General features: G+C 34.2%; 2 protein-coding genes across 9 annotated transcripts in view; one reads left to right on the top strand and one right to left on the bottom strand.

The window, feature by feature from the left end:
* Positions 1 to 25,830, bottom strand: part of LOC136031269 (putative leucine-rich repeat-containing protein DDB_G0290503) — a 62,486-nt gene that overhangs the window by 20,083 nt on the left and 16,573 nt on the right. For 2 of the 5 annotated variants that reach the window (XM_065710701.1, XM_065710697.1), the window contains exons 1-4: positions 17,528 to 17,687; positions 14,830 to 15,063; positions 8,421 to 8,690; positions 1,165 to 1,243 (exon numbers count right to left, since the gene is read on the bottom strand). In XM_065710701.1, coding sequence (XP_065566773.1) covers positions 1,165 to 1,243; positions 8,421 to 8,478 — 137 coding nt within the window. In that variant the 5' untranslated portion in view covers positions 8,479 to 8,690; positions 14,830 to 15,063; positions 17,528 to 17,687. Of the gene's footprint in view, positions 1 to 1,164; positions 1,244 to 8,420; positions 8,691 to 14,829; positions 15,064 to 17,527; positions 17,688 to 25,830 lie in introns of those variants that run through there. The other 3 variants (XM_065710698.1, XM_065710699.1, XM_065710700.1) reach the window with 2 other exon arrangements.
* Positions 23,970 to 25,830, top strand: part of LOC136031270 (protein draper-like) — a 237,994-nt gene continuing 236,133 nt past the window's right edge. For all 4 annotated transcript variants that reach the window (XM_065710702.1, XM_065710704.1, XM_065710706.1 and 1 more), the window contains exon 1: positions 23,970 to 24,102. The gene's annotated coding sequence lies outside the window, so the exon portion shown is untranslated. The remainder of the gene's footprint in view (positions 24,103 to 25,830) is intronic.

Genomic DNA, 25,830 nt, shown 5'->3' on the forward strand with positions numbered 1-25,830 from the left:
AGGAAAAACAGTAAATGATGGAACTATCTTAGAATTTAAAAAAAAAAAGAATAAAATTGGGTTAAAGACAGTGTTTGAAAAAATTTCTACGAAGTCAATTTCATAGGTTTTTGTCAAGCATAGGTGGAATATATGGTTTTGTGTCCAAATATACTATCTCCTGTTCAAAACACACACCAAAATGAATCTGCTCAACTGACTGTTGATTTAAATCATCAACTAACAGTCAAGCAGGCTGAATTTGGCTTCACATCTGCCCTGATGCTACTTGCTCTACAAAATAACTTTTTATTTTGATGAATTTTGCAACGCTGTCCAGTTTCCTAGAACAGCATTTGTAAATGTGATTTTGAGGCAGTCGCTCTAATAAGATTGAGCAAGGCTTTTGAATTCTTTTTGAACCTTTTAAAGAAAGGAGTTTACCTGTAGACAACAAAATTAAAATTTTAACTTAGAAACAATAGTCATTACAACAATAGATTTGGTTAAAATTTTGTATTTTAATCAGTAACGGAGATAAGAAATCTCCGTATATAGATCATAATGTGGCTGAAACAAATTGGAAGGACAGGAGATTGCCTTAGGATTGGTAAAAGAAAAAAGGTATTTACACTGATTATTAAAATAGTTTGTTGTTAATTTTCACTCAAAGTTGGACATAGTGCTAAAATTTTATTTTATTATCATTACATTTAACCTGTAGTAGTTTCTTCTCCTTTTTATGTCGATGCGCAAGAAAGCCGTCAGAATAATATAATAAGCTACAAATATTTGACAGCATAGATGCGCACGATTGAATTTACAGATTTCAGTCTATGCATAAAAATCCCGAATCCTGTGGTTCAAAATAGACAAATGCAGTTTTTCTCTCTAAAAAAAGGTCACATTTTGGGTCGAAAAACAGTGATGCTGTAAATAAACTACTTTGAAATATTGGATTTAAGGTTGCACCCCCTCTCCCCCTAAAAAACAACTGTGGATTCCCCAGCAATGTCATATGATTTTCATATAATTCGTCGACTTGTCGTTTCGTTTCAATTTGACCTAATCCCATCCCTCAACTTCCAAAAAAATGCTGAATTTTCCTATAGCTTCATATATTCTCCATAGGCAGCTATTTGTCTAAATAAAATGCTAAATAATAAAAGTTTTGATAGAAAATACCTGACAGTCTGTTTGACTACCAGAGTCAGTCTCATTTTGAAATGTCTTTTCAATTGATGTACATCTCGACTTCCTTTGCCTGTAAAAGAAAATACAACTGAAACAAAAAGAAACAAGACAGAAAATATTACAAAGAAGAAAGTATTAAATAAACCCAATACACTTTCTTCTACAGTATTTTCTTCCGATTCCAAATGAAGTGAGTTAAATATAATGATGGTTTTTCAAAAACAGGGGAAAATATGTCCAACAAATGGTATTCTTAAGTTTACTAAAATTGTTCCCGAATTATTGCTATAGATAATTGGAATAATTTTTTATTTTAATTAGGCTACAAAAAATGGGATAAACAGCAAAATTGTTTCTTTAAAATCCTCTTTTATTACGGAAAAATTCAAACTTAATGTATTTCATTAAATATATATTTCGTCATATACAAGAATGTATTCCATCTTTAATTCTTCATATTTCAGCTCTAATTTAATTTAAATTCGGCGAAAATGGTTTTTCCAAAGACTTTCAGAAGAAATCAGATTAGTACGCAAGACTTAGAATATGGTATTATATGAATTCATAATATAAAAAGCATTGGTCAAGGATATGCGTTAGGCCCCTGTCTTTATCTTCTATACTTCAACGATTTGTTTAATTTTGTTCCTATGGTTAAAGTTATTATACTTGCAGATAATACTGTTTTATTACTGCCACACTAAAACACTCGTAGTCTGTTTTCTACTTTAAATACTTGTCTCAGCATGCCAACTTCGATGATTTTTTTTCACCTGAAAGAAAGAAGCAGCCTCAAAACTCAATCATCCCACATATGAGGGGGCTGCTCCTTTCTGTTTTTCAACCCTTGCTGTTTACTGTAAAGTCTTAAAGTTTTTCAAAAATACCATTCAAATTTAAAGACCCCTGTGTTTGGTCTTTCTTAAAGGATAGTAACAAAAAGTCAAACTTTAGTGTAATAAGCAAAAGGCTGAGGAAAGAGAGTCCATCTCATAAACGGAAAAATTTCTGTTCGTTTTAAGATTCAATCTTGCTCTTTACTTTCAGTAAGAAAAGCTCTTTACTTTCAGTAAGAAAAAACTTGTTACTTTTATTTAATTTTGATCCTTTTTCACATCATGGCCAGAAATCCCATTCCCCCCTAAAACTTACCATGGAAAATTCCCCGTGGAAACTTTACTCTCTACAGAGAATTCTCCCGTGGACCCTTGTCCCCCCCTCCAAAAAAAAACTTCTCCCAAATAAGACTCCGTATATTTCCCAATACCAAATCTGACATGGAAACAATTGGCAAATTGCGCAACTTACAGCCCTTTCTCCACGGACTATCGAGGGGGGGGGGGGTCATGTCATCCCCAAAGGCATATTTAGTGGACCTTTCAACTAGGCTAAATCAAATGGCTGCTTGAAAATTTGATAGGACGTCTTTGGGGGAAAAGGAGTATAGGAGGGGGCTAGTTGCCCTCCAATCTTTCTGTCACTTAAAGAGGGCACACTAACTTTCTATTTTCGTTCAAATGACTCCTCTTCTGATCTTCCAGGAGCATTATTTTTCAACAAGATCAGCTCTAGGAGGAAAAAATAAACATACATTTGTGATCTTTCTTCTAGCCAAAAATGCAAAATTCTCCATTCTGTATATAGGAGCTTGAAACTTTTACAGTATGGTTCTCTGATGTGCTGAATCTGAAGGTTTGATTTTCATTAAAATTACTTGACTCTTTAGGGCATGTCCCCCTTTTTTAAAAATCAGGCAAATTTTTTCAGGCTACTAATTTTTTATGAGCAACAAGGAACTCAATGAATTTTCTATATTTGGAACCAGCATCATAAAGAGCCAATTCTTTTTTATGTATCTATTGTTATCGAAACTCCATTTTTTTAAAGTTTTAGTTACTATTGGTCTGAGTTGCTGCTTGCTTACAGTTTGTTACCAAAAACCGTCTGATAATACTAGATAATACTAGTATAATTAGCATACTAACTAGCATAAAATAATGCTAGTAATTATTTAATAATTAAAGCTTCCATGTGATATAAAGATCTATAAAGATCTCTAAAAGTAATTCTATACTTCACCATAACACTGTTTATCTAAACAGGGCTTGTTTAAATAGGTCTAGTAAGGTCTAGTATTTACGTATTGATATTAATAAGAATCTAATATTTAAAATGTATTTGTACAACTTGTCTTTAAGATATCTAGACATATTAACAAGGTCAAGTATTTGTGCTTGGTTACTGATGAAAATTTACCAACCGAAATTTATTTGTGCAATTTTTCTTTGAAATATTTGCATTCCATTTGGGCAGACAATTTCCAAAGTTCTTAAAATCCCTAATATAATTACACAGCAAAGCCAATAAGTTTATTTTTGAACTATTGTAAACCTCAATCTGAAATATAGTCTATAATAACAAATACTAGTTTTTCTCCACATCTTTCTGCTTTTTCCATTTTCGAATGATTTTAATTCAATTATATTTTGTGTATGTGTATTAATTTCTCTTTATTTGCAAAAATGAAGGATTGTCATGTTAAAGCAGTATTATAACAGTTAAATAGCTCTGTTGGCTATTTGTTATCTAACTTTGCCTTTATTTTTGTTGTTCAAGTTATGCTCAATTTTATTTTATTTTTATTTATTGTTTTTTTTGGGGGGGGGCTTTACAAGCCTTTAAGGGTTTAATTACAAAAAATTTCTTATACATTTTGTTCCTGAATTGTTTTTAATGTATTTTAGTTGAGGAAAAAGAGATCTTTGGATAAGATATTACCAAGTGCTTTTTCAATATGTTTATCCGTAATTTTCATTTATTTAGTAATAGAAAAATACTGCCCTGGGGATTATGCATCAATTTCCACTTCCACTATCCCGTCGTCTCTCCCTTACAACTAATTATGTATCAAACAGTTCGTGGTAACGAACTGTAGTCAGGAGCGACCCGGCTCAATAGCAACCAAAACTCTAAAAAATGGGGTTTTGATATCAATAGCTACATCAAAAGAATTGAATTTTAATGCTGATTTTAAATATATAAGTTTAATCAAGTTTAATCTTACCCATCAAAAGTTACGAGCCTGAGAAAATTTGCCTTATTTTAAAAATTAGGGGAAAACAACCCCTAAAAGTCATAGAATCTTAACGAAAATCACACCATCAGATTCAGCATATCAGAGAGCCCTATTGTAGAAGTTTCAAGCTCATATCTACAAAAATGTGGAATTTTGTATTTTTTGCCAGAAGACAAATCACGGGTGCGTGTTTATTTGTTTTTTGTTTTTTTTTCCCAGGGGTCATCGTATCGACCATGTGGTCCTAGAATGTCGCAAGAGGGCTCATTCTAACGGAAATGAAAAGTTCTAGTGCCCTTTTAAGTGACCAAACAAATTGGAGGGTAGCTAGGCCCCCTCCCACGCTCATTTTTTCTCCAAAGTCAACGGATCAAAATTTTGAAATAACTATGTCTTTGGGAATGACTTATTCCCCCACAGTCCCTGGGGGAGGGGCTGCAAGTTACAAACTTCGGCCAGTGTTTACATATAATAATGGTTATTGGGAAGTGTACAGCGTTTCCAGGGGATTTTTTTTTTTGGTTTTGGGGTTGAGGGGAGGGAACTATGTGGGAGGATCTTTCCTTGGAGAAATACGTCATGGGGGAACAGAAATTCAATGAAAAGGGCGCAGGATTTTCTAAAATTACTATAAAAAAAACAATGAAAAAATAAACATGGAAAAGTTTTTTCAATTGAAAGTAAGGAGTAGCATTGACACTTAAGACGAACAGAGATTATTACGCTTATGAGGGGTTCTAAAAATACTTTAGCATAAAGAGCGAGGTATTTAGGAGGAGATAAATACCTCGCTCTTTATGCTATAGTATTTTTAGTAATTTCAACTATTTATTCTACGGCCTTTCGGATTCAGGGGTCATTCTTAAAGAATTGGGACAAAACGATTTAGTGTTACGATTTAGTGTAAAGAGCGAGGTATTAACGAGGGTACAAACCCCCTCATATACATAATAAAAATTTAAGAATATAAAAGTTGGTTACGTAAGCTAAATCTTAAGTTACGTAAATTTTTTACTAATAAAAACATTCGTTAAAAATTAAAATTTATAGTTGCCTTTTTATGTAACCGAAAAATTGCAGGGCAACTAGGCTTTCCCCACCCCTTATTTCTCAAAATCGTCTGATCAAAACTAAGAGAAAGCATTTTAGCCAAAAAAGGAATTAATATGCAAATTTCATTTTAATAGTTTATGTGTGAAGAGCCAAAATCAAACATGCATTAATTCAAAAAAGTTCAGAAATTACATAAAAAAAACTAGTTTTTTTAACTGAAAGTAAGGAGCGACATTAAAACTTAAAACGAACAGAAATTACTGCGTATATGAAATGGGTTGTCCCCTCCGCAATCCCTCGCTCTTTACGCTAAAGTTTGACTCTTTGCCACGATTCTGCTTTTTAAAACAATTAAAAACTTTAGCGTAAAGAGCGAGGGATTGCGGAGGGGACAACCCATTTCAAATACGGATTAATTTCTGTTCGTTTTAAGTTTTAATGTTGCTCCTTACTTTCAGTTAAAAAAACTAGTTTTTTTATGTAATTTGTCCAAAAGCTCAATGAGAGTTGGCATGTTTTAGCATTAAAATACAACCTTTGAGGCAATTCACTCCCTCCCTAACTACAAAAAAATCAGAAAAACCCATTGTAGATGTCTAAGCTCTTATATACAAATGTCAGGAATTGAAAACATAAGGGAATTTACATAAGACAGTAAAATTTATTTAGACCTTAAAAATACCTCAAAGGATACATTTTAATGCCAAAACATCCTAACTCTCATTGAGTCTTCACTTTTATGCAGAATTAATTCGAAGGGAGAGACGAGTGGAGGGTGGAGGCAGAAATTGATGTATAGTCCCCAGGACTGTATACAGGACTTATGTAATTTTTTGGGGGGGGGGTACCAAAATTTAAAAAAAATCAAAATGTGGAATTAATATTTAATCCCCTTTGATTTCTGCGAATATTTCTTGTCTATACCGATATTATGAAAGAAAAGAGCAACATTAAACACCAAAATAAGTTAGAATTTCTTCCATATGGAAAGGAGGATAGCCCCTTCCTCACCCCACCTCCACTTTGTGGTCGTAGAAACTTCAGGGGACGCTTACTCGATGAGAAGCTGAGGGTTCAAGTCCTATTTTAAAAGTTGAATGTAAATGAAGACCAACCATTATTGCACTGAAAAAAAAACGTTTGAGCTAAGATAGCATATTTTCAAACCAACAAAAAAAATATGACTATATTTTTTTCAACCAAATATAAAAAGCTGAACTATACTAATACAGCTAGTACAAGTAACAACTCACTGCAGCTCCAAGCAACCTGAGGCCAACACAGCTACAAATGCTCCTCCTCCAGTCTAATCTATTCAACCCCCCTCTTTACACCCTCCCAGGAAATTAATATCTTCCTTATAACTTTTTTGCAACATCCTCCCGTCCCAACTGCAGAAACCCTGCTTTCCGTTTAGCCCTAGACGGTTGGCTGACAAGTAAAATCTGTGGCAATTTGTCATCCTTCATCCACAGAATGTACCCTAACAACCTCAACCTTTCTATCATTATAACCCTAGAAAGTGCGATTGAACGGAACTTTTCGTAGAGCCTACTGTTTAAAACATGGTTAGTTAACCAGGTACCCAAAACAACCCATAGACATTTTCTCTGGAAGCCATCTAGAAAATCTTCCTCCGTTTTGGAGCACCCATGCTTCAGAACCATATTTGACCACTGTCATCACTATAGCTTCCAATATTCTAAGCGTGGCTTGCAGACTTACCTTCCTATTCTTTCGAAGTTTTTTCAATTGTGAAAAAAAACCCTGGGCCTTGGCAATTCTACTTCTAGCTTTTTCACTCCTCCCACCATCTTTACTAATAATACTACCAAGGTAAGTGAAAATGTCTACTTGATCGATCTTTTCGTTACCCAACGTCACCTTGACGATTTAGTCTTCTTAAAATTAATTCTCAGACCTATTCTTGCACCCTCAGCTCCTAAAACCTCTAAAATTCATTTATTCATTTATTTTGCTAAACACTTTCATCTAGGTTGCTTAAATCATCAGCATAATCTAAGTCCAGGAGAGTTATTCTTCCCTATTTGATACCTTGTTTTCCCATTGTCTTTCCTGTGCTCCTTAAGACAAAGTCCATCAAAATAATTCATCAGAATAGTTCAATGGAAATAGAATACAACCCTGCTTAATATCTGATTTGGTACAAAAAACCTACTAACCACATTTCCTACCTTAACTGTAGCAGTGTTACTCTCGTACACGGCACTAATGACTCTAATGTATTTGTCTGGTATACCATACAAATATGAGACCATTGCTAAAGCCTCTATCAACAGAACCAAAAGCTTACTCATTATCTATAAAACTGGGACCAAATGTTTTCAATAACACAGGCAATTCTCAATTATTATCCTAAGATGAAAATTAGCTCAATGATCACTCATAAGTGACAAATCACTTCTCAATTATTATCCTAAGAGTGAAAATCTGGTGGACTTCCCCTTTTTCAAAAATCACATTCATGATCTTCAGTAACTTATTTCTAACCTGATAGCCACCATATTTAAGAAACTCATTTACCACACTATCAGCACCTGGGGCCTTATTCTAGAACAGCTGAGCTTTATTCTTTTGTCCTCTTATTTATTTAGACATTTGTTCCCGTCCTATATTCTATTTTTTTGTCCCTCTCCTAGATTTAGAAAAACAGGCTACCTGTTTTTGTATGTTCTTAAAAAAACAGCATTTTTGGGCTTTTGCATTGATAAGACAATAAAATTGTATTAAGAATAAATTCCCCCCCCCCACCCCAAATATTTTTGTGAATTGATACCAGGGTTTATCTACATATTTTCCCTTTTTCTATGGTCTTTCACTAGTTGAATTATATTTCGACTATTTGCTATATATATATATATATATATATATATATATATATATATATATATATATATATATATATATATATATATATATGTGTGTGTTTATATTTACATTTTTCTAGATATTATACATTTTTTAGATATTTGTCAACTCCAAATACAAATCTGGCTAATTGTATTTTGATTGTTATATAAAGCTTGACTCTCCATATTGCTCATGATTCTAACACATATTTAATTGCACAAAACCAAGCTAAATTCAAATAACATACTTAGACAATTCAGCTTGCAGCGAGTTTTTAAATTCAGCAACTGTTGATTCGATAACATTTTTTATCTCTTGCTGAATTCGATTAGCTGCAGCAACATCATTTTTTTTATAGAGAAAGGGCTTGTCAGAAAACTTCTTGCCAGAATGACTATTTGACATGCTGTTGTTTGGGCTCTCATTACCATTCTTCTGTAAGCTAAATGATTCCATTTTATTCCTTGATAGCTAGGTCTAATTTTGCTGCAGAGTTGAGCCAATGAACACCATGCTCCTGTCAATGAAAATAGAATAAATTTATGCCATTCTTAAGTAGCTAAAAAAAACTCAAGGTTTCAGGGTGTAACCTTGAAAACATAGGCAAAACTAATATATATTTATATGATTGGATTCACTAGGCTCAAAATGTCACCTCACCAAGCCAGATATATTATGAAATTTAGAATTTTTCTTTGAGAAGGATCTATGCTTGCTTATGAAATAAGAAGACTGATCTTTTTTCAACAATCTTCAACTAAAATTCAGTGCATTTTCAATTTTAAAAAAAAGTAAGCCAAATTTCAAAATGTAGTTCTGTCAAAGAATAGAGCAGAATTTCAGCTATGAAATGACGCTAAAATTGTTATCTTTCCTTGGCATATTTAAATCGTAATGGAGCAGAAAAATATTTCAATGTATATAAACTCAGTGTAGCCTATGTTTGGAAATTAAGTTCTACTGACATTTTAAAAATTATGTTGCTTGTAAAAGTCAATAGGTGATTCATCTTCTGAATGAAAGCAATTTAAATGCAATTCAAATTCATTGAAAAATCTATAAAGTTTCTAAAGACAAAACAATGAGTGAATGAACAGTAGAACAAAGGGTTCAACAGTTCAAAGAAGGGCACAATGAAGAAGGATGTGATGCCCATCTATATTTAACAACGAAATGGTTTTTACAGTTGATGAGAAGATCAAAGAAAACAAGACGACATAGTTATTCATTCCTAAGAATACTCAACAACACACTCTAAATGCGACAAAAATACAAAAAGAATTCAATACAAAAATACAAAAAAACAGAAATACAAAAGAACAAAAAGAATTTTTGCTGAGACGTTTCTGACCATCCTCTATAAAGCCCCAATCTTGTCCCTAGCAACTTTCTTTGTTTTTCTAGCTACTTGTTCATGTGTTTATTTCAAAATAAAATGTACTTGCCAAAAATGTCATGTATCTAACTATAAAATGGACATGTATGTGTCACATCTGCTGACTTCTCATAAATTCTGAGCTCTGAAACTAGAATTCATACTCAAGGAAGCCACATAATTTTTAAGCATAAATTTAAATTCAGATTCCAACCATATCCATTCAAAATGTGAATTTTGAAGTGATTTTAGCTTGTTAGTAAAGTAACAATTCTATTCTATTGACAAATAAACTCAACATTTCTGTCTAAAACTCAAATTCAAGTTAAAAAGGAGCCTCTTACTGAGAAGCAAAAGTTGGATGGGTTTCTCTGCTGACTTATCAAGCCAAAAGGTATAATTCAATGAACCTTCACTATTGGCAGCAAGTATTTTAATGTCCATTGCGTATACAGATAATTTTTCTATCACAAGTGATAAAGTTTGCACATATATAGAACCTTAATTCTTATACTACTTTCATTGCCATCTAGGCAACCAAATTTGACTGTTATGGATGGAAGGGGGTCAGATAATAGCCAGAGAAGATGGTTCAAAACAAAAGAAAAGCTACATTTTTCTACCAAAATTCTTCAATTTGGCCGGAGTGCCCTCTTAACCAATCATGCTTTCTAACAACACGAAATTCTATTTCATTATGTCTGATATTTCCATTTTTTTTTTTTTTTTTTTTTTTTTTTTTTTTTTTTTTTTTTTTTTTTTTACTGTATTGATAGTCAATAGAATAACCCAATCGCAAATGTATGCTTTGGCTTGAACCTAATCTTATAAACTATAAGATACATCTTAATCTCAGATACAGAATTTGAAGTCACAACAAAGCAAAGTCACAGTGATGATAGTAATGAAGTTTTGCCTCGAGACTGAAAACAAAACAATGCAAATCATTGTCTTTTTGTGTGACCAAGAGCTCTATATATGTACTTATCATTAGATACATGATTTCCCTAGCTATTTAGTTAATTGGAGTTTTTAATCTGTCAACTTCACTCCAGCAGTCATTCTTGACATTTTTATTATCCTATTTTAGGCAATTCTATAAGTAATGATGAATTTATGGTGATTACTTATATTTATCCCTGGCAAATACAAACTATTAAAGAAGATGATGCAATCATTTACCGTACTTATAAATATTCTTGTCCAACCTGCAAAGTTAACCCTCCCCTCCCCCCAGTATTAAGCAGGCTATGATAGCAAACCTAGCTTCTGTTAAGGATAAATTCTTGAAATCTTTCAGGGAAGATCTCATGAAGGAGTTTGCCAGAACTATTCAGTTGACCCAAACACTTTCCCAACTGAGAACTGACATTAAAAGTGATACTTCTGCCCAGGTTAGTCATATGCCAACAAGGTATCACACACTGAAAATTTGCTTCAATCAGTGTGATCTGTATCATCTGTTCAACATCTAGTGGCTTTCTACAGTATTTACTCAAATGTCTCAGTGGCTACTGAGACATTGGCTGTTAGCTATTGATGCAATTGTCTCAATAATCAGTTAAATGGGCTGAAGAAAGTATAAATTTTCTGCAGTCAATTTAACTGAACCTGACATTTGTCAGATAGCATGTTAAGAGAAACAGCATTTTGCAAGACATTTGAATATTGTTGCCTAAGGAATCCCCCCCCACCATTCATGATGTTGTTTTCCTGTATAATTATCTGCTCATCACTTATGGAGTAAACATTGGCACCCCCACCTCTCCTTTTCTTTGTACCATCAACTGAACTTAGAAAGCAAATAATACAGAAATCCTTTGAGACAAAAGGATCAATCTGTTTCTATTGTAAATACCTTTAATCAAATGTCCAGCGAGATTAGGTGGCAATGAGCGTCCTGTGGAGCATCTTGCTGGTGGTGTGGCATCCCACCACCTTTCTTGGTGTGGGAGTCCTGATCAACTCCTTTCTTGAACACATTTATGATTTGGGACAGGAACGTGGCTTTAGAGAGGCTGTTCCAGTAAGGGACAGTTCATACAGAGAAAAATTTGCTGGTGCTCACATTGATGGCAATGGGGGGCTTGCAGCTTCTTTGTATGACCTCTCTCCATGCTTGCAATGGGTGAGGAGGAAACTTGACTTGAGAGGTCGTTTTCTAGCAGTTTGCGAGTAGTGATTGCGTCTCTTTTCTTCCTTTGATAGACTAGGACAGGGAGTTTGAGGGATACAAGGCATTCCTCATGCAGCTTGTCTTGCAAAGCTGGAATGGACTTTGTTGCTAGCCTTTGGACAATCTCAAGTATTTTAACATCCTTTTTATAATGGGGAGACGCTAGGGTCATTTTAAATCCCAAATACTTTTAGAGCTTGTAGACTCTGAACAAGATCTTAGCATTGTAATTGACTCCCAGCTCAAGTTCCATGGTCAAACTGAGAAAATAGACGCCAAAGCTACTAAATTAGTTGGTTTAATTAGATGAAGCTTCAAACATCTTGATAAGCACACTTTCACCAAATTCTACAAAGGACTTGTCAGACCAACCATTGAGTACGGAAACAACATCCAGGGCCCCAACTATAAAACAGACTCTGCTGAACTTGAAAAGGTACAAAGAAAAGCAACAAAACTTCTCCCAGGGCTCAAAGATTTGAGCTATGAAGACAGGCTACGCCAACTGCAGCTACCCTCTCTAAAATATAGGCGTCAATGTGGAGATCAGATACGAATTTACAAGGCAAAGAACAACCTGGAGAAACTTAGTTTTGTAAATTACCTGGAGCCTGCTAAAGTTAAAACTACAAGTGGTCATTTATATAAGGTTCCCAAACCAGTGACTCAGAACAGAGTAAGAGTAACATTTTGGAGCATCAGAGCAATTGACAATTGGAACTCCCTCCCTGAAACAGTTGTGAAAGCTGAGACCCTAAATTGCTTCAAAAATAGACTTGACCGATTCTGGAGAGAACATTTATATTCACATGACAGCTAGAACAAGACTTTAACATTGAACTCAAATGAAAAATAAAAAAAAGAGAAGGTTAACCATGCATCTAGAGAGTGTCTGACAGGGAAGTGTTCCCTATAGATACTGGATCCTCTAAGTAAATCCTGTAAGTCTGGATTTACAACAGCTTTGTACAGCTTCCTTACCACACACAGATTCCTGGTGGTAAACATTTAATTTATGAGCCCTGAGGCTCAGTTTGCCTAAGCAGCTTGCGCTAATGTGTGGCTGTGGAACTTCAGTTTGTCATTATCAATAGCCACCAGCTCCTTCTCATCACTTACAGCCTCAAGTGGGTCATCTCCAATATAGTAAGGTCATATAGGATCATTGTTTCCAAGATGCGTGACTTTGCATTTTGACACATTGAAATAGTACAAAGGGAATCGTGATAGTCCAAAGGGAGATTGTACAAAGCTCAGTGCTCTAGTTGAGGATTTGAAATGCCAAAAACCTTATGGAGAGGAGGATTATGGAGGAGGAGGTCCGAAGAGCCAGGAGCTTCTTCCTACCAAGTTTCATTACGATTTCTCCACTCTAAGCGTTTTCCAAGACTTCCAGTTTCCCCCTGCAATTCCCCCCAATCTCACTGGATCTGGACGGGATTTAAAATAAGAGCTCTGAGACACGAGGTCCTTCTAAATATCAATTTTCATTAAGATACGATAACCCATTTGCAAGTTAAAAAACCCCATCTCTTGTAATTGTTCTGAATTAATGGTCCTTCCAACCCCCCCCCCCTGATGGTTAAATGAGGGAAGTGAATCTTTCTAATTTAATCTGGTCAGTTCCCTGATATGCCTGCCAACTTTCATTGTCCTAGCTTATCTGGAAGTGCCTGAACTAGCAAAACCAGGACTGACTGACAGACTGACAGAAATTTAAATTATGATCTAGGACTCAAGGACTTGTGCTTATTTTTCCTTCCAAGTTTCACCCTGAACCCTCCACTCTAGGTGTTTTCCAAGATTTTTGGTTCCTCCCTTTGACCCCCCCCCCCCAATCTCATCAGATCTGGTTGGGATGTAAAATAAAAGCTCTGAGACACAAGGTCCTTCTAAATGACAAATTTCATTGCAATCCAATCACCTGTCTGTAAGTTAAAAATGCCTCATTTTTTCTAATTTTTAGTAGCCCCCCCCCCCAACTTCCCCAAACAGAGTGGATCCAGTCTGGTTATATAAATCACGTATCTAGGACATGTCCGCATTTTCCCTGCCAAGTTTCATCCTGATCTCTCCACTCTAAGTGTTTTCTGAGATTCCAGGTTCCTCCTCCAACTCTCCCTAATGTCACCAGATCCAGTCGAGATTGAAAATATGAGCTTTGAAACACGATATTTTTCTAAATATCAAATTTCATCAAGATCCGATCACATTTTTGTAAGTTAAAAATACCTCATTTCTTCTAATTCTTCAAAATTGACTGTCCCCCCCCCCCCCACCCCAAGTTTCAAACACTGGTTTGAAACTTACTATTGCATTATAAAATCTATTTTGTTCCACAAGCACTGATCTGTCACAATTGAGCTTAAGTTGGATAAAAAAAAATAAAAAAAAAATTCTTTATTTTTCCATCTGCCGTGTTTCTTCTGTAGGCTATAATATTTTTTCACTAATATATACCAATATATTTGCCCTAATATATACCAATTCAGGGTATAAGCTGTACTTGCACATTGAAGGGAGGAAGGTAAAGTTTATGTCTCATGCAAATGAGGGATATGCTTAAACTTTACCCCCACCTCCTAATGTGTAAATATATACCTTGAAATGGTATATATAGTGGTTGGAATAGGCCTAAAATTCATTTCCAGCAAGTGATTCTTTTATTTTGAAATATTTACCACTTCCAAGTGCCTAGCAGAATAAGAGGAGAACATGTCAGAATTATTTTGAATTTGTTTTTGTTCAACTTAATATTGACAAATCAATGTCTGGGAATTATACAACTTTTACAAAAGGGATTTAGGGCTATGATGAACTAGTAAGTTTGAAACAAATGTTTTGAACCATTTTTATGTCCAAGAACTAGCCTATAGAAACGAATTTTTTTTCAAGGGTAATAAAAGGGCTTAAAATTGAATTTGCAAGGAAGGCAATTATTATTTTCAGACAGAGCATAAAGAATGGCATTAATGTGTATATTCAATTCATTTATAGATTAATTATATGAACTGCTCTGTATTTACCCTGTGGTCTTGTTCAAGCACTTATTTGTCTCAATTGCATAAGTAAGAAAACAGCTTTTTAATCAAATAATAAGCCTACCTTTACCACATTGGATGGCTTGTAGCTGTAAAAGTAGCTAAATTATGTGAGACCCTGGAGAAGTTAAGATTTTTCACACATGGTTTCCTTCTTCTCAAATACTTTAAAATATTCTGGCTTTACACAGCATTGTAATAATGATATTCAGCAGCCCAGTCTGACTCCTAATAAAAAGTTTTGGCTTGAGTCTACTCTTCAGAAAGGCAATCTATCCGCCAATCTTCAATACAGAATCTGAAATCAGAACAAAGCAGCTCAAGACAAATTCCTAAGACCTTATAGGACATAAGGACATAATTTATAGGACATAAGGTCAACCACAGTGCAGGAGGATGTCCTAAGAAATTCTGCTAATCATTGAAAACCACAGACAAAGTGTGTGTTATATAGACTGTTAACAGAAATGATTTTAAGGTATTAATCAATCTGATGCTTGTGCTTGTCTATCTTAAGTTTCTTAGGCTGTTAGAACATATTAATGCCATCATATTTAGCCAAAAGGCATCCAAATACCCATCTTTTTTTCAGCATCATAATATATGGCACTTGAACATTTTTATTATATACTTTTTATCCATGTTGAAAACGGAATTTATCACCTTTGCATAAAAAGTTGAAGTAGCAATAGTAATAGTAGCCACACTAGTAGAGAAACTAACAGCAGTAGCAGAGCCCCAGAGCAGAGACAGGGCAATCCCCCACCCATGGCGTGGGTGAAAAGTCCTATCATTAGGTTCACAAGATGAACACTTGGACCAACATATATTTGAAAAAGATTTGACAACACTTGATCAGCCAGTTGAGTCTTTGGGAAATTGTTCAGATTGTTTAGGGTTACTTGAGCTTACAATGCATTTGTTACTTTGCTTACTAGTGAATTGTTGAAGCTTCAATAAGTGTGGATCTTGGAATCTTTCTTTTTCAGTAGCTGAGCAAATTTCCTGAAATGACTGCAGCAGCAAACACACCTGAGATTTAATTGTAATTCAAGAACTTTTTGGGCAGTTTAAATTTTTTGGATAAGACCAATCAGTTATGATGTTGATGGGAAGACAGCAGTCAATTATAGAATAATTTTGATTTGAAAGCTAGGCCAGGAGACAATCTTCATCTAACTTCATCTAATGAGAATTTCAGCACTGATAGTGATTCAAGCACTGTGACTAATGGTGAAATTGTGGGTGATTCAATAACATCAATTGGAGTACAAAGCTCCAAGCCTACCACAAACATCAAAATATAATCCCATTCTGAAAAAATGATATCAAAAGCATTATTGATAGAGTTAAAAAATATTAAGATTATGTGCACTACCATTTGCTTCAAAACCCTTGGATTCTGCCAATATTTGGTTCACAAGAAGCAGGACAGGGATAAAAAGAGTTTTAAATTGTTTTTGCTTGAAAGAATTCTATTTGCTAATATTCTCAAATAAGATGAGGAGCTTATAATCTCTAATGTTGTGTTTTGTTTAAAGCTCAAGGGGCTGGAAGCCTCTCATTACTTTTGCTAAAGGTGGAGGGTTGATTCTGTAAGTACATTTTTTTCTTTTGATAAAACAATTACTCAGACAGTATTGGGAACTTCTACCCAATTATTGAAGAGGAGACACTAAATTCTGCTGGAGATAGAAGTGTTTTATTGGATTTTCTTCTATCTTTTAGGATACTTTTGGAAAATTATGTAGGCATAGGTACAGATTGAGGTGCTTAGATGGTTTCAGAACATTGTGGTGCTCTAAAAAAAGTTCAAAAGATAATAATGCCTAGCATTTCTTTTGTTACCATGTTCTAAATCTCTCAATGTGAAAAGCCTCTTCTGTCCAGGGTGTTAAAAACTCTATCAGAGTAACAAAAGAACTAGTTACTCTTCTTGGAACTTTTGCAAAGTATAATTTGCACAGCTATCTGTCATACAGAAACACACTAAATAGAAAGCCACAATTGCTTCTGCACCTCATGGCCTCCCAGAATTGTGGAGGCTCTTGAGATCATCAGCAGCTGGGCAGAATGCACAACTGCAGCAAAAGCAAAATCCTTATTGCCTGCTATCACATCCTCTGATCTGATAGTAACCATGGCACAAGACACAAGAGCTTGTACATTGCATATATGTAGATTCATCCCTGAGAGTTTCATTTTCCTAACCTAAACCCTTTCTGAGATAGCAAGAAGTCAATTAACTAGAGTTTTACCATTTTGCTTTCCTAACCTAGCCCCTTTCTGAGATATCCAAAAGTCAGTCAACTAAAATTTTACCATATATTCTATGGAGATAGTTCTAACTGACAAATAAGAATCAAACCAAGCATGAACTTGACCTGTGTTATACCTTATAAAGCAGAATCCAAAGGGTTAAAGAGTTAAAAGCTTCACATACATCAAGAATTATATCAGCAGGAATCAAACCATAGTCGAGTGTGGCTTTCCTCCCTGGAAAATTTTCTACTGGTACCCCTAAGCCAAGCTTAAACAAACTATGCTAAAATTTCTTTAAGTTGTTTTCAGAATTTTATGGTGTTTCCTTTTGAGCAGGCCTAAAAGCAGGCCAATAACATTTATTACTCATTTAAGCAGGGGTGGATGGGTAAGGTGAATCTAGGCCTAAGCTAGGCTATGTGCTTTTAGAAAAAAATGATTAGGCTATGTAGGGTAGCTTTATAATGCAAATAAAAGAGATATATTTTTATTTTCAATACCTTTTCAGAACTTCAATTCTGGCCTGACAATAAAAAAATTCCTTGTAACAGCACTTCTAAGACTTCCAACTGTTCCAAATTATAGAGAGGTATATAGGCTTAGGCCTAGACTTCAAAATCAATTGCCAAAATTATATTATTGATTAGTGCCATCTAACATATTACTTTTTGAATTTGACTAACATCACAGACAAAGTATTTGCATTACATATGTCCAACATGAATAACTTCTATTGTAACAATCGGTTTCGTGCTTTGGCTTGTCTACCCTTGGCAGGCTTATAGCAGGCATTGAAGCCATCATAATAGCATAAAGAAATCCATGTGGTATGGGGTTTGACGCGTTCGACCAATAGGTCATATGGTCGAAAATACTTATTGTCCATGGCTAAGATCAAAAGTCTCTTACTTTTAGTGGTTTAAGGGGGAAATAGCCTCATTCTTGTTCGCAGCAATTTAAGTTCGTTATAATTTTTCCCCTATTATCAATTTTGTTTTTGTTTGTTTATTTATTCATCCAATATATTAATTATTTATTTAAATTACTGTGACTATCAATTTTCCAGGTGTACTATACACGTGCGCTATTGCGTCAGACCTAGGTGTGTGTACTAATGTATTGAGGGAATAGTTGCTCTAATAGTTTACTCCTTATGGCTCTCCTTAAAATCAGTGATGGGATACTACTAGTAAAGAGCAAATTCGAAGATAAAAATGAGCGACGGTTTTACAGTTATGTTGTGAATTATAATTTTTTCTCCAAATTATTGGGGGCAACTCCCCCCCCCCTTCCCCCCAAACAACACTGCTGCGCTTGGTGCCTTTCGGCTAGTTCACTTAGTGCCTAATACCACTCAACATACCCCGTAAATTTTAACTTAAAGCTCTAAGCCATTCTAAGACATTGTTGATATACCCATGTGATAACCAGCGTGCACATAGGGCGTTTTGATTTAGTTCATCCCACCCCTCGTGCATTTTCAGAAGGAAAAGCTCACTTCCATTGATTTTTGTATTAAAATCAACTTGGTAAAACATGAGCCATGGTTCTATGAAAGCAAGCCAAGACATATAGTTTCAGTGAGAAGCTGACATGAACCTTTTTTTCAGAATTGTAATAGACTTTGATTTAGTTCATCTTTAGTTCAATTCAATTTTTATTTGTAAAGTTCAAAAGGATAAGACATTTTCGTATTTCACAATAAATTTTGAGCGATTTTTAAAAAGGTTATGCTGTCCAAAGTTTTCTCTGATAATAGTAAGTGGGATTTTTTTAAGCACTTGAAACTTTTATTATTGTAAACCAAGTCCAACCTAAGATATACGAACTGTCTGAAATTTCTAGTCGTTTATCACTGTTAAAAAAATTAAAGGCTATTTTGGGAAAGAGAGGAGAGAGTCTGATTCGATGAGTTGGATTTGTAACCCACATCAAGACGACTTGGCAACTAGTGTTTCAACAAAAGCAAGTGAAGGACTCATTTATTTATCAAAAGACACGTCACTGAAAAATAGTATTAATCGTAAAAGTTACATATGGCTCTCAGTTACTGATAACTTTCTTTGCATGTTTGATGAAGCTTTGAAATTCCTTACCCTCTCTACTAGCTTATATATATATATATATATATATATATATATATATATATATATATATATATATATATATATATATATATATATATATATATATATATATATATATATATATATATATGTGAGGCCAGATTTTTGGTTCCATTGCAGGAAATTTGCAAAAAAAAACTTCCAGGTGAAGTTATATAAGTAATAAAAAAATATAAGTCCTCTTTCTTATTTTAACAGGCTTTCATTCATATTGGTAACACTTGCAATTTGTTTTTCATATCAATTAGGACTGCTCAGCAGTATAAAATCTAAACTTTGCCAATATTAATGATTGTCACCGATACCCACTTAATATTTGCCCAGGATCCACTGGTGAATTGCTACCCAAAGTTTGGGAACCACTGCCCTAAGCAGTTCCTGAGTTATGTACGACCTTTTGACAACTGGCATGCGATTAGTGTGCTTTTATTTAGTTCTAAACTTCCCTCAACAGTTCTTGAAAGCTCCATCTGAATTGCCTTAACTTTTTTGAGAGCAAGAATATGTAAGTAGTTGGCTAATTTCAAAGCTTACTACCCTTTCCCTGGGACTCCGCGTGGTCATTTCATCCCCATAGGCATGGTAATTACAACTTTCAACTATTAACAAAATGGCTATCTGAAAATTTTGATTGGATATGTTTTGGGAGAAAAAGAGGTCGGAGATGGGATAGTTGCCATACAATCACATTTTGACTCTTAAAAAAAGCTCTAGAAATTATAGTTTCCAGAGGAATAAACCCCTTCCAAAGTTTCTATGATGTCTCCTTCCATACTAAGTGCCTTGGTGTAAAAAAAAAAAAATGAGTTATAAATAGAACCTACTTTGCTCTTTACCGAGGCAATACTATTGCACTGCTTATAACTTAAACCATGGAATGGAATTCTCCATTATTTCCATGACATTTCGATTTTTATGATCATTCACTTTATAATATGCAACCACTGGTTTGGTAAAATCAACCCGGGGAGGGGGAGACTTAAAAAAATATCTGTGCACAAAAATCCTAGTTTAAAAAATAACGAAGTATCGTATGTTTCAAAACACCACATTGAAATCTTTATTGTAAGAGCTGAAATTTTCATGAGATTACATGGTTTCATCCTCAGAAATATTGAACTAATTTTTGGATTTGTTTTTCATTTGGTTTTCTAAACTTGCTATTAACCTCTGATTTAATGAATTTTCTTTTGCAAAGTTAATGACCTTCTTAATAATAAGTATACAAAACAAACTCATTTGATGCCGAGCCACAATTTCGTTTTACATTTTTCAAACAGTTCGTGGTAACGAACTGTAGTAAGGATTGACCCGGCTCAATAGTAAACGAAACTCTAAAAAACGGAACTTCGATGCTAAAAGATATATCAGAAGAATCGGATTTTTATGCTGATTTTAAATGTAAAGTTTCATCAAATTTAATCTTTGTCATCAAAAGTTACGAGCCTGAGAAAATTTGCCTTATTTTGGAAAATAGGGGGAAACACCCCCTAAAAGTCATAGGATCTTAACGAAAAGCACACCATTGTATTCAGCGTATCAGAGAACCCTATAGAAAAAATTTCAAGGTCCAATCTACAAAAATGTGGAATTTCGTATTTTTTGCCAGAAGATAGATCACGGGTGCGTGTTTATTTGTTTGTTTGTTTTTTTTCCCAGGGGTCATCGTATCGACCAAGTGGTCCTAGGGTGTTGCAAGATGGCTCATTCTAACGGAAATGAAAAGTTCAAGTGCCCTTTTTAAGTGACCAAAAAAAATGGAGGGCACCTAGGCCCCTTCCCACGCTCATTTTTTTCCCAACGGATCAAAATTTTGAGATAGCCATTTTGTTCCGCATAGTCGAAAACCTTAATAACTATGTCTTTGGAATGACTCACTCCCCCACAGTCCCTGGGGGAGGGGCTGCAAGTTACAAACTTTGTCCAGTGTTTACATACAGTAATGGTTATTGGGAAGTGTACAGACGTTTTCAGGGCGATTTTTTTGGTTTGGGATGGGGTTGAAAAGAGGGGGCTATGTGAGAGGATCTTACCTTGGAGGAATATGCCATGGGGGAAGAGAAATTCAATGAAAAGGGCGCGGGATTTTCTAGCATTAATATAAAAAAAAAACAATGAAAAAATAAACATGAAAAAGTTTTTTCAACTGAAAGTAAGGAGTAGCATTAAAACTTAAAACGAACAGAGATCATTACGCATATGAGGAATTCTAAAAATACTTTAGCATGAAGAGCGAGGTATTTAAGAGGAGATGAATACCTCGCTCTTTATGCTAAAGCATTTTTAGTAATTTCAACTATTTATTCTACGGTCTTTCTGATTCAGGGGTCATTCTTAAAGAATTGGGACAAAACTTAAGATTTAGTGTGAAGACCGAGGTATTAACGAGGGGACAAACCCCCCATATATATAATCAAAAATATAAGAATATAAAAGTTTGTTACGTAAGTTAATTCTTAAGTTACGTATATTTTTTACTAATAAAAACGTTCGTTAAAAATTAAAAGTTCTAGTTGCCTTTTTAAGTAACCGAAAAATTGGAGGGCAACTAGGCCTCCATTCCCACCCTTTATTTCTCAAAATCGTCTGATCGAAACTAAGAGAAAGCCATTTAGCCAAAAAAAAAATTAATATGCAAATTTCATTTTAATAATTTATGTACGGAGAGCCAAAATCAAACATGCATTAATTCAAAAACGTTCAGAAATTAAATAAAAAAAAATAATTTTTTAAACTGAAAGTAAGGAGCGACATTAAAACTTAAAACGAACAGAAATTACTCCGTATATAAAATGGGTGGTCCCCTCCGCAATCCCTCGCTCTTTACGCTAAAGTTTGACTCTTTGCCCTAATTCTACTTTTTAAAACAATTAAAAACTTTAGCGCACAGAGCGAGGGATTTCGGAGGGGACCACCCATTTTATATACGGAGTAATTTCTGTTCGTTTGACGTTTTAATATCGCTCCTTACTTTAAGTTAAAAAAACTAGTTTTTTTATTTAATTATCAACAAGAGCCACTCTTTGCTAACAGCTCGGCACCAAAACTGTTTGATTCAATAAAGGCATACACAGTCCATCTTTGTATTATTTTTTTTTTTTGCTTTGGCAAGGGTTACTTAAAACAATCTGACACGCACAGATGATCAGATATTAAGAACTGGGGGGGGGAGGGGGGGTTTGTTATCACAATCAAACTGAAGGACCTCCCAGAAAATAAAAAAAACTAAGGATTTCAAATAATCTTTTTTGTTTCCGAGTTACCCATTCGTCACAAAAAAATATTTAGCCATTCTTCACCTCTTTAAAATTAATGAAACCACAAAATTGTCGATTCATTTATTTTGAGTCCGTCTTGTTTTTTTGCATAAATTATGAACATGCTTAGAGGCAAAGTGGCTACCATATGACAGTATTTTCTAAATACTAAATACTGTAATAGAGTATTTTCATAGTTTTATATCGATTAGCTATCTTAAAATTTCCACCTGACTGAATTTTCATTCTCTTTGAGTGAAGACTAATTTTAATTTTGCAGCAAAAAATGGCAGTAATCATCTATTTTCTGTCGTGCACACTCTTTAGCAGTTTTGGAAGCTGTATAACCTCGAGTTCCATTAATAAACCTACTCTTTGTATTTTACAAACACTAATTTGACACTAACACCCTTGGAAAAAAACAACAAATAAACAAACGCCATTTACCATCCTTACAAAGACTACTCAAACTTTTTAAAGACAAAATCTCTCAAATAAAAGTAATGACCGAGATTAAAATCAAAAATGAGAATAAATTAAACCATATAATAGTCAAGTATAATAAAGAGAAAGTTTCACTATGAATAAAATAAAATAGTCTAAGGTGCTGATTCTGTAGTAAATGAGTTTTCGAAATAAAGTGGTTGTAAAATTAGAAATAGATTATTAAAGTTTACGAATATAAAATTAGAAAGAGGAAGTACTTAATAATTTTAAGACAAAATTCAATTAAACCCCCTTTAAAAAAATGTGTTTATTCTGAGTGTGGTATTAAAAGAAACAATAGTTTGGTTTCCAGAGGAAGCAGTTTACTTATACTAGACTATTTATTACGCTAGAAAATGCTGTAGAAAAGATGAAAAGTGGGATTTTAGAAAGGAGTGAAGAAGAATCGACCACACTTTTCATTTTTAGATTAATAGTTAAAAATGTCCCCAAGGGAGTGGAAAGAGATTTTAAGGAATAAGTTATACGAGATTGGGAACTGAAAAGAAAGGTAAGAAATTTTTTGGAGAACCTTATTACTCTGTTGCCTCAAGTGGCTTAGTTCTGCAGAGAGTTGTTAGTTGTATTACTAGTAATAAGCGGAATCCAAAACGAACAGACATTTAAATCGATTGTCACGGCAATTTAAGTAAAATAAGTAATAAATTAGATGAATGAATAATATAAACGAAAAACAAAATTAATAATAAGTGAGATATTAAAACGAACATAAATTGCTGCGAATAAGAATTAGGCTATTTCCCCCTTAAACTCACTAAAAGCTAGTGACTTTTGATTTTTGCCATGGACAAGAAGTATTTCATGTAGATATCTATGTGCCCTGTCTTACAATATTATAAAAAGATGTGGTATATGGTTTTTTAAAGCTATTATGATGGCTTCAGTGCGTGCAAGAAGCCTGAGAAACTGAGGGTAGACAAGCAAAAGCACGAAACTGATTGCTACAATATAGTTATTAATGTTGGACGTCTGTAATGCAAATATTTTGTCTATGATGTAAGTCGAGTTCCAAAAATTAACGCATTAGATGGCAATAGAAGCAATATCGAAATTTTGGCAACCGATTTTGAAATAGTTTCCCATTTAAAGCTGTTGGAAGTCTTAGAACTGGTGCCACAAGGAATTTTTGTTTTTATTGTCAGATCAGAATTGAAGCTTGAAGATCTAACAAGGTTTCTTTGAAAGGTATTGAAAACTAAACTAAATCTGTATTATTTACCCTAAAAGCCAGCGTTTTTGAGCCAAACCCTTTTTGAGAGTGAAAAGTGATTGGAGTCCCCCCCCCCCCCAACGCCAAGTGATTCCTCAAACATATCCAATCAAAATTTGGTGATAACCATTTTTTTCAGCATAGTTGAATAGTCAGTCAACCTGACTATGTCTTGGTTATCCCCCTGCCCACAGCTCTCAGAGAAGGGGCTATAAGTTACCCAATTTGGCTTTTGTTTACATATAGTGTGTGCTATCAAGAAAGGGCAGGATGTTTGTCCTTTAACGTTCAAGATGACAAAGGGCATTCAGATGAATTTTTCAGAGAATGTTGGAATTTTCAGGAAATGTTAAGGGTGATGAACAATTGACCAAAAAGGCAATATTTATTTGCATGATGTTTGTACTACTGATAACACTACATCTGCAAAAGATACTGCCACTCTTACTATTGTAATTACTACTTCTGTAGCAAGTTCTACCAAGGCTGAAGGTATTGAAGTAAAAATTTGAGGAAATGTTCCAAGGGAATGTTGAACTAAATCAAAACATACCATACTAGGCTATATGCATACACATTTTTTGAAAGGTTTATCAGCAATACCTTTGGAACAGCTTACTGTATCAAGCTGGAAATTACATACAATATAGAGAGAAACATGAGTTTAATCAAGACACTAGGTATGTATATATTTATTTCCCATCATATTGCAAAGAAAAAATTCAAAACTGATGGAGTAATACAAGAAAAAACAAAACAAAAGAAAAAAACACACTTCTAAAAACAAAATCAAACTCAGCATTTATAACATGAAAAAAACTATAAAAAAAAAACACTTAGCAAAGTGCTATTACTGCCCAGGCATGTTATATAATGCTCATTTCACTTTTCTACTGTATGCACTGGACTAGCTACCCAAGACACTATGTATATGCAGATTGTCCAAAGGGTATATCTCCTGTATGGAATAGGTTATTAAGTTGGAACTTTCAATGAATGGGGACCAAAATGCAATATTTGCATGCCACAGCTACTACTTCTACTGCTGCAACTACCATTTCTGTAGCAAGTATTACCAAGACTGAGGGTATTAAAGTGAACATTTGAGGAAATGTTATGAAGAAAGCTGTACTAAATCAGAAAATAGTGTATGCATACAGATTGTCACAAGGGCTTATCAGAAATGTCTTTGAAGATTAAAATTGATTGGATTTGAAATAGAAATCTCTAGTGCCCTTTTTCAGAGTAAATAGTAATTGGATGGCAACCAGTCCCCTTTCCATATCCTTTCAATTCCTTGAACATATCTAATCAAAATTTTGAGATAAGTCATTTTGTTCAGCATAGTTGAAAAAACTAGATACTGTGTATTCTGTGATGTCCCCCATCTCTCATAATCTTGCCCTTACCCTTGCCTTGTAACCTATAAGACCTTATAATCTTGGCTATGATGTTTTTTTTTCAATATTGTTAGAAAATAATAACATTAAGCTCAAAATAAGGGTTGTTTTCACATAAGTAAAGAAGTTACTTAAGAAATACAATTTTTCCAATGCACATTCAGTAGCACAATACACATACACTATATCATCTAGTATTATTTTTTTTTTTACTATACATTTTGTCTAAAGAGATATATATGTTTTGGACATGTATATGGAGAAAAATGGAGTAAACAATGGACTGCCACTTTCCTTTTGGCA

Source organism: Artemia franciscana, chromosome 9 (assembly GCF_032884065.1).
Source record: "Artemia franciscana chromosome 9, ASM3288406v1, whole genome shotgun sequence".
Taxonomy (NCBI): domain Eukaryota; kingdom Metazoa; phylum Arthropoda; class Branchiopoda; order Anostraca; family Artemiidae; genus Artemia; species Artemia franciscana.